At 43.2% G+C, this 9616-nt stretch overlaps 1 protein-coding gene across 1 annotated transcript; it reads left to right on the top strand.

Annotated features, from left to right (window-relative positions):
* The first annotated feature begins 2211 nt into the window (after window positions 1–2211).
* Window positions 2212–9137, top strand: net1 (neuroepithelial cell transforming 1). Its single transcript, XM_083907286.1, has 9 exons — window positions 2212–2448; window positions 5043–5150; window positions 5264–5428; window positions 5859–5921; window positions 6144–6317; window positions 6427–6684; window positions 6774–6944; window positions 7136–7322; window positions 7428–9137. The coding sequence occupies exons 1-9, from the start codon at window positions 2356–2358 to the stop codon at window positions 7874–7876; spliced, it is 1668 nt and encodes a 555-aa protein (XP_083763412.1). The 5' UTR covers window positions 2212–2355; the 3' UTR covers window positions 7877–9137.
* The last annotated feature ends 479 nt before the right edge of the window (window positions 9138–9616 follow it).

Raw genomic sequence — 9616 nt, 5'->3', positions numbered from 1 at the left:
GTGCTTACTCCTAACGATTACCAGTTTTTATAAACAATATCAAAGATATTTTACTGAGCATCATACGGATACATGCAAGTGAGGTGAAGTGAAGTGAGCCCGCGGGCACCGTATTGGCTGCCTGCGGGCTACCAGGTGCCCGCGGGCACCACGTTGGTGACCCCTGCTGTGGAACATGCGCAGACCACCAGGGGCAGTTTGGGTCCAGTTTCCATGCAATAACTGGATTATCTGGATGCGTTAGTCCACCTTACACGAAAGCATGTTAGTTTGACCGAAGTTGCGTAGCAAAGTCCACTTTAGTCAGACGAACTCAAATATTTGATCGTTTTTTTCTAATGTTGTGTAACTGTATTATGTGGTTGTGCTCACATCACTCACACAGAGCGACATACTCTTTGTTTTTAGTGGAACAGGCAAACGTGTTGCCCCCTCCCCATTAGACCAATCAACATATGGGTGTTAGTCGCACCCTGCCCCCCAGCCTCACTCAATATACAGGTTTCACTTTAAACATCTGTCTGAACAGTGCCCCTGCTATTGATATTTTAATTGATCACCTCCCCCATTTTGTGCTGATGATACTGAAAACGGCTTTGTTAACAGAGCAGAGACCGCTTTGATGAATTGGCTAATAAGAGACTAGAGAAATTACTTTGTAGTGTAGCCATTTCAAATATATTAGCCAGATTAATCATTTAGTTTCAGCACTTTTTGTACCTTCAACCTGAAAAGTGGAAGATGAAACTGAACAATTGTGTTTGGGTTGTTTGAGTGTAATTACAATATTCAGCTCTTAAACGTAGGAGCGTTAAGTTTCACTAAGACATTGTTTTAAATTGGGTTAAGGTTAGAGTTGACAATTCCATCATCATGACTGTAATGGTCTTTAATGATCGCAGTAATGCAGTGACATAAAGTCATTAGTGAGTGTGTGTTTTTACTGCTTTCTGAGCTTTACGGCAGTTTTCCGACATCAAGTCTAATTCACTCGTTAGGTTTTACTCAACTATAAGTAAACAGAAACTAAATTCTAATGACTTGACAGTTTCATGAAAAGTTTATTATAGTTGCACTCTATCAAAACCATATACTCTTTTATCTTTATTTCTCATAAAAACACTACATGTTATATTTACTCTCTACTAAAGTAGTGTTTCACACTTTATCTTAATAAATAAATAATAATAATACATTTTCTTATATCTGGGTGTTGTGAGTGCGATTTACAACACCTCTTTGTAGACATCGATGGTAGAACGGTGTCGAATAGAAGAGAATATCATCATAAAGTCATAAGAGGAGACATACAGGAAGTCAAACGACACACAGTGATGGAAATAAAAGACAATTTTAAAAGACAAAAAACAGGGTTCAATTAGACCAATTAGAATGTGGATCAAAAGCATAGTGGTCACTTTGTTGGGTTAAGAATATGTATTACACTTGGAATCAAGTTTTTTATGTATTTGTATTATATTAGTAAAAGTAAATTTTAACACAGCATCATTAGCATATACTGTATCTTGTTGCACTGATATGTGGTTCGGTAGGTTTTCACTATTTATGTAAAAACATAAGTATTGGCTGTTTTAGGTGTTAATCAATACCAACATCTACATACAACTTAATCATGTATTCTTGGTTTTATTTTTCTGCTTTAAATTTGTTATTGTATTTACAGTGATGTCCCTACATTACTTACTTTAATAGCATTTTTCTTTAAAAAAAATTAATCCACAGCTTTTTTTTTTTTTTTTTTTTACTTTGTGTACATTTCATATGCATCAAACAACACACCAAAGAAACAGTAAACCAGCAATATACCGGAATCTACGCGTGTGCCAGTCATTCTGTAAGTCAGTTTTCTAAGCAAAACCCGTATTATGAGAGACACGGTTCAGTTTTCCTGAGAGTTTTCTCTGACCTTGCTTGTGTCAACTACGTTCGGTAAGCAGTGAACTTTCCCTGTTTTCATGAATTCTCACTACTGCTGCCCCCCCCCCCCCCCCCCACACACACACACACACACACACTGTTGGTTGGATCAACAGTGTTCACAGCCTCTGCTCAATTCCAAGTAAACCCAGTCCCGCCTCCTCTGAGGCTCCTCCCTGTCTGTCTTTCCAGTATAAAGCCCTCTCCCCACATGTACACCTCAGATCAAACTTTAGTAAGGGTGTGTGTGTGTGTGTGTGTGTGAAGAGAGCTTTCACAAAGCTCCATCCCCTGAAGGAAAGAAGGCAACAACAACAAGGGGATAGGTGTATTTATTTATTATTTATACTCTGATGTGGATTACTTGGAGCTGATTTGCCAGTCCGGATTTAACGAAAGGATATTTTACTGAAAGCTATGGTGGCTTACGATGAACTGGGTAGCTTGGTGCCTATCAAACGGACTCTGCAGGTCATAGACTACCAGAACCAAGCTAACAAAGAGTCAGAGGTGAGTTTGAGAAAATAAAAAAATATATATGTATATATATAATTGTGGTATTTCTGCCTTGTTTTTTTTGCCACCTGTGTCTTTTCAGTTAATGTTTGACCAGAACTAATTAGGATAAAGTCATATCTTTGTGATATCTCATGTGTCACACTGAGTGAATCAGTGGCCTAACCCTGTTTTTATCTTACTTGGGTGCTTAGTGTTTGTTCTTTGAGTTACCCTGTGCGTATGAGATCAGACTTTGAACTCTTTACTGAGGCACTTTCAACAATGCTTGGGATATACTAGCTAACGTGAAGAAGTTAATCATTGGATTTGAACTGTATCTGAATGAAGGAGTAAACCGTAAACTGCCCCCACCACAGCAAGCTGCCACTCAGCCATGGTGCAATACGCAAAGAGAGGAAAGAGTGAAGCCGCAGGGGGTCAATTCCCAGTCAGGATCTTTGCATCCATGTAGTCCTGTCCAGGGATACTTTGCTGTGACTCTGAAGTTGAAGATCTTTGATGTAAATTCAGTGTATTTAAGTCAAAGTGCAGGTGTGCTCCTCTCTGTTCCTTGAAATGTCTACTTCTGCTGCTGTCTTCCTCTTTTGACGCCAGCATTGCTTCCCTTTCTGGAACTTAACTGATTTCATTCATAGTGAAAGCCACATGATTTAAGAGAAGTGTAAAGACAATTCATGAAGTAAACCCATTTCCCAAAGCATTGTGCAACTCAGGCACCCTTTTAGCCTTGTGCGGGGTTTTTTTCTCCCCCGTGTGCTGACATCAACTCTTTCATTTATGGTCAGACTGTTCTGTTCTTGGCTTCCATCAGCTCGAGCTGTGCTGTAATCACAGGGACACATCTGGGGAGATTTAGCTCGTAGCCTTCTCCAGCATACATCAAAGGGGAAGCACAGGATTAAGTTTTATGGGGTTTCTAGCTGAGGATGTTACAGAGCACACGTTCAGTATGTAGGGTCATTTTTTTTAAAAGAGTGCCAGACTCACTGTAGCTCCCTGTCTGCACTGTTTCACCAAACAGCTGATTCACAATGAGAGGGTTTAGTGTTCTTTTGTTATTCTGGGGCCACTCTCACAGGACAGGAAGGGCATAATGGCAAACACGCTTTTCCAATATTGACTTTAGCAACCTCCCCCGCTCGCCTTCCAATTGCCCTTTACCTCTTTTCTTTGTCTGTAGCTATTAAAAAAGTTTACAGATTAGAAGCAGACAAATTACGTTTAAAACTTTTTAAACCCTTTAAGACAAATGTGCTCCTTCCTTTGTACGTCAGAGAGAGCCAGATTCTGCCACTAGAGGGCCCGCTGAGCTCTGAAGTTTCCAAGGCTGTCTGGCTGATCCTATCTTATTTCCATGTGGAGACTCTGGCCTGGCCACAGCAGACTGCAACTCAACCACAGACTCAGCAGCTCTCAGGCCATGCCAGACCTAAGTGGATCTGTTCTGCAGCTGTGTGTCTGCGGGACCTGGATCCTCAATAACTGCTCTGTTTCCCAGATTCGCTGAGCCAAGACGAAAAATAAAACTGAAAACATTTGGCCTGAGTCAGGAGAATCGAGCACATGCTCAAACTCTGCAACCAATTTCAAAGAGCAGGGCTTCATTAGGGTGTAGTTAGTGATAAAGTTCTGTGGGGAGTGCACATTTTTAGTAACGCCAATTATGGTTATGGCTGTCTCATCTTGTCATGTCTTTGAAGAGGCTCTGTGGGCCAGCATCATTACCTCAGATCCTCAGCTCTTTGATTCCTGTGGTCTGTTGTTGTTGGCACCAGGCCAAGCTCCTCTCTCCTTTCTCCCAAGCTCAGGGCTGCTTGAGAGGGAGGTGTGTGTATGTGTGTTGGGAGGGGGTTCACCTGGCCCAGGTGTTGTGCTTCTCTCACGCAAGGCTTTCTGGAAAGCCTGTCTGGACCTGCAGCCAAAAAACAGGGCCATGCACCCCCTGCAATGCCACACTGTATAAACATTTAAGACTATACTGACACACTATTCCTCCACATACTGCTTTGTGTCCCTGCAAAAGGAAAGGCAGTTAACATGTGTTTATTCTACACTGTTACATTCTCAGGGGAAGTTGTAGCTGTTGGGAAGCTAGATAGTAGCAAAGTGTGTGTGTGTGTGTAGAGGGGGGTGTTTAACAGCTGAGAGCAGGGTCTCGTGCATTCTTGGCATTCCTCCAGACCCCCTTCCCCTGCACATCAGCAGTCAGAGAGGGTCTTTGTGCTCAGTGGGCTGGCCTGGCTCAAGACACTTCTCATAATGGAGCCAACAGCTGCTGGATCAGCTTCCTCCACCTCGATATCTTTGTCTGTCCGCTGGTCCGCCAGTCTGTCTGGTTGCTTCTCCAGCTACTCGTATTTCCTGACCCAAATAAGGGAGTGAAGTCAATAATGATTATAAATGACTTCCATCACAAGGAAGTCACAAGAAAGCATCTGCTGTTACTGCTGAGGTTCGTGTGAAAGTGTCAAGCTAGCTTTGCCGATCAATTTGTTCTGCGTCGTTGCAGAATAGAGACTTTTTGACACGAGGTGTGATGAAATTGCCTGACTAATCTCTCCTTCCATCTCCTCTGTCCTCTGTAGGAACCCAGCAACAAGCGTGTCCGTCCTCTCGGCAGGGTGACGTCCCTAGCGAACCTCATCTCTCCGGTGAAAAATGGGGCCGTCCGGCGCTTCGGCCAAACCATCCAGGTAATCAGCCGTGACTGACTGTCTGAGGAATGGACACGAATCTGCCGTTGTGCATGTTGCAATGAATGAATTTCCATCTCTGACATCTGGGGCGTCCTCTTTCCTATCTGCAGGCCTCATTCCGGGGCGATGGCAAGTCGCCGGGCGTGCCCCAGAAGCCTTGCAGCAAGGCGGCGGCCCCCACACCGCCTAAAAGGAGGAACAGCATGTTGTGGTCAGAGACGCTAGACATCCACCAGAAGGGGACGTTGTCTACTAAAGAGATCAAACGGCAGGAGGTGAGAGTCACACAAATAATGTTAAATACAGTAGAAATGGCACATTTACTGGTAGAGATACAAAAGGTCAAAGCGTAGACGCAGACAGAAGAGTATGGTCAGTCAGAAATCCAGACAGCAGTACACACTACCTGTCTGACATATCCCTGTAGAATTTGAGTCTAAATGGGGCCAGGAGCCATGCAGGGATCACCCCCCCCCCCCATCTGTCCTGCAGATGTAAAATATCTCAGCCAACTGTTAAACTTTAAACGGTTTTGTAAGACAGTAAGCAAAAACAACGAAAGTAGATATTTCAGAGCTGACCCCCTCATTTCACAGCAGTGCAGCCTCTGATTTAGAATAATCACTGTCTGTTGCGATCATGGAACATCATAATTCATGCGTTTTGCTAAAAAGGTGTTTCTCTTTGCCTCCTCCTCTTCCTTAGGCCATATTTGAGTTGTCTCGTGGAGAACAGGACCTGATCGAGGACCTCCAGCTTGCACGCAAGGTTTGTACTATTTAAACCTCCGAGCCGGAGTACATTTAAAACAAACAAATTAAATCAAAGTCTGACAGGCCTTCCACACAGCTAACTATAAAAAGAAAGGAATGATTTCTTCCTATTTCCTTTGTAACTCTTAAGCCCTTCACTGAACTATTATTAGCATCCCCATGTTTAGCTGACAGAGATGTTGTTATTTGACTGTTTTGGCTCTGTTTCCACCTACAGGCGTACCATGACCCAATGCTGAAGCTCTCCATTATGTCTGAAGAGGAGCTCACTCATATATTTGGCAACCTGGATACCTACATCCCCCTGCATGAGGACCTGTTGGCCCAGCTCTTCAAAGCAACAGGGTCAGATGGAACTGTGGGTCAGATTGGACAGATTGTTGTCAGCTGGGTATGTGTCCTTCTCATTGCAGCATCAATAACCCAATAATTCTCTCCATATTCTGGGATTCAATTATGAGAGGCAGTTAGCTAAAATGTTTCCCCCTCTTCCTCTGCAGCTGCCCAGGTTAAACACTTACAACGACTACTGCAGTAACCAGCTGGCAGCTAAAGCACTGCTAGACCAGAAGAAGCAGGACAGACGGGTGCAGGACTTCCTGCAGCGTTGCCTCGAATCACCCTTCAGCAGGAAGCTGGACCTGTGGAGCTTCCTGGACATTCCACGCTCCCGCCTGGTCAAGTACCCACTCCTGCTTAAAGAAATACTGAGACACACTCCACCAGAGCACCCCGATGTTGGCAGCCTGGAGGAAGCAGTAAGTCAAGAACACACAGGAAGAAGCTTTATCTGGTCTGTTCATCTCAACATGAACAAGTTAATCATTTGTTTCCTCATTGTGCTCAGATCACCATCATCCAGGGAGTTCTGTCCGACATCAACATGAAGAAGGGAGAGTCTGAGTGCCAGTACTACATTGACAAGCTGGAGTATCTTGACGACAGGCAGAAGGACCCTCGCATCGAACAGTGCAAGAGCCTGCTGTGTCACGGCGAGCTACGAAACAAGAGCGGCACGGTGAGCAAAACATTCTATCCCGATACAAGCCACACAGGCAGTAACTGCTTACTCTGCTGATTCTATAAGCTAATCATACCAGTATGAAGTATGCTAAAGTCGTCCAGGAAACTCTCTGTTGTAATTGTATGTAATTTATCGATGTTCTGGTTTTAAAATTTTGTTTTTTTCCCTCTTTTTATTCCTACCAGAAGCTGCATGTGTTCCTGTTTACTGAGCTGCTGGTTCTCACACGCCCCGTCACCAGGAATGAGCGCCAGTGTTTCCAGGTTTACCGGCAGCCAATCCCAGTACAGCACCTTGTGCTGGAGGACCTGCAGGACGGAGACGTCAGAATGGGCGGCTCCTTCCGTGGCGCTTTCAGCAACTCCGACAAAGGTAAGGTTGTCCCACATCGAACCATTTTTATGGTTTTACTGTAGTTTGTCTCCTTTTAAATGCAGTATATTAAATTGCTAATTTTCTTTTTCTTCTATCTTCTAGCCAAAAACATTTTCAAAGTGCGCTCTCAAGACCCGAGCCAGGCCCAGTCCCACACGCTACAAGTCAACGACGTCTTCCACAAGCAGCAGTGGCTCAACTGCCTCCGGAGCGCCATTTCCGTCCACCGGCCCCTCAACGAACCAACCACGCCCAGCCCGCCCACCAGCGGCACCCGCTTCAAGCGCCGCCCGTCCTCCGTCTCAGCCATCATCCACATGGAGGAAGCAGACGAGAATTCCCCGCAGCCGACCTCTCAGTCTGCGCCCAGCTCGCCATGCGACAGCGCGGCCCCCAGCCCCACCTCCACGCCCCCGTCATCCTGCTCCTCCGCTTCATCCACGACGTCCTCGTCCTCATCGTCACCGCTCTCCTCACCAACAACGCACAAAACCAAAAAGGACAAGAAGTCTCTGTGTTCTTTAGGGAAGAGAAAAGAGACGATGGTGTGAACAGAGTTTGCACGAGACGTTGGACTCAGGCGGACATTTTCTTTTTCTGTACATTCATGTCAAAAACAGCGCAAAGAAGCGCAGGACTTGTATTTATGTGTGTCTGCGTGTGTATTATTAATACAACAGTGTTCTGTGTTACTGTCCTCTTTGGCAGCTATTTACCTTACCCATACTTCCATGTGCATCCCACAGAGACGCAGTGTTGTGGAGAGACACACACCCCTCTCACCTGCTCTTTAAAGGAAGCATAACAAAGACCACACACACATTGTGTGTTGTGAGTGGGATTCTTGAAGATAGAGGTGGTGCATCAAATCCTGTTTACTATTAAATTGATATTTAAATATTATTTTAGACCATCTTTGGGGGAGTTAATGAAAGTTTTACATTTTTATATTCTGAAATTAATTGTAGTATTATTATTATTTTTAGACACGATAAAGCAGCACTGTTTTAGTATTTAGGTGAAGTTATTTGAAATGTTGACGTTAACAAGACAGGAAGAGGAATCCCCAAATAGACGAGATGTACTACATACACAAAGCTACAGCGTTCTCAGATTTAAAAAAAAAATATAATAAGATGATCTTATTTTTTTATAACATTCCTGAAACAGATGTTTGGACCCAAACACTTTTATTTTTTTCATATACTGTTGTCAGAGGCATTAATTAAAAACCTTTTTAACAGACGAGATTGAATTATTCTCACTGTTAAACTTCACGTCACTATGATTAAACACAATCAGATGTTGACACTAAATCTGAGAAGAGAATAGTTTTGTTGTGACACAAACAATTTGAACTGAGCCATGTTGGTTGTTTTTTTGTTTTTTTTAAAAGTGACTTTTCAGAATGATACTTTTCAGTGTAGCATCTTGCATGGAGCTTAAGTTGTGGGCACTGCTCGCACCCGTCGAGGCAGCAATGATGTACGAACAGTTAAAGCTGAGAAACGGTTGTCGGTGGAACAATAAGGATGTTGTGTGAAGGCTGAAGAGATGAGAAGACGAGATGGATAAAGATATGTTTATGAAAGATTGAAAGATTGTCAGAACAAGACGTGCAGATCAACAACTTCCTGTATGAGTTGATGTGATTATATCTTGACCGTATCTGAATGATGGATTGTAAAAGAAAAGTGGAAAAAGTATGTAGGGGAAGTTCAACAGAAGAAGAAGAAGAAGAAGGTTTTTTGCATGTGTGCATATAAGACGAGTGTGTCGCTGAGATGGGACAAAAATGAAAGGAGGCAATTAGCCACAAACTGTATTTAATAAAAGAACAATAAAAGTCTGTAAGATTTGCATCTGAAGAAATTTGGTTTCATGTCTTCATTTGGAGGAATGTGGTTTAAACCCCTTTGAAAATGAGATGCCTGTAAACTGTTAAACAGTCTGCTTCATCACGGTGCCAAGAGAAACATTCCCAATGTCAAATATTATTCAGGTTTTGCTTTTTCAATCAACTCTTATGGATTATTCCAGAGTTTTTAAGGGGGAAACGCATTGTCCAAAATAACTTGTTCCATACAGATGTTGAGTAAAAGGGCTGCGTACACCCACTTTATTAGGTACAAAGGACACCTCATAAATTGACAGAAGTGGAACTCCGTGTAAAATCTTGAAGATTTATGATATAAGATTGTATGTTGTGTCAGAGATGATCTTCTTCAGTTACTATTGTCGTTCTCCAACTTCTCCATGATCAATGAGGCATTTTCTCCCAGAGAACTGAC

This window comes from Microchirus variegatus (assembly GCF_963457635.1).
Source record: "Microchirus variegatus genome assembly, chromosome: 20".
NCBI lineage: Eukaryota > Metazoa > Chordata > Actinopteri > Pleuronectiformes > Soleidae > Microchirus > Microchirus variegatus.
This window is presented reverse-complemented; position numbering and strand designations above follow the sequence as displayed.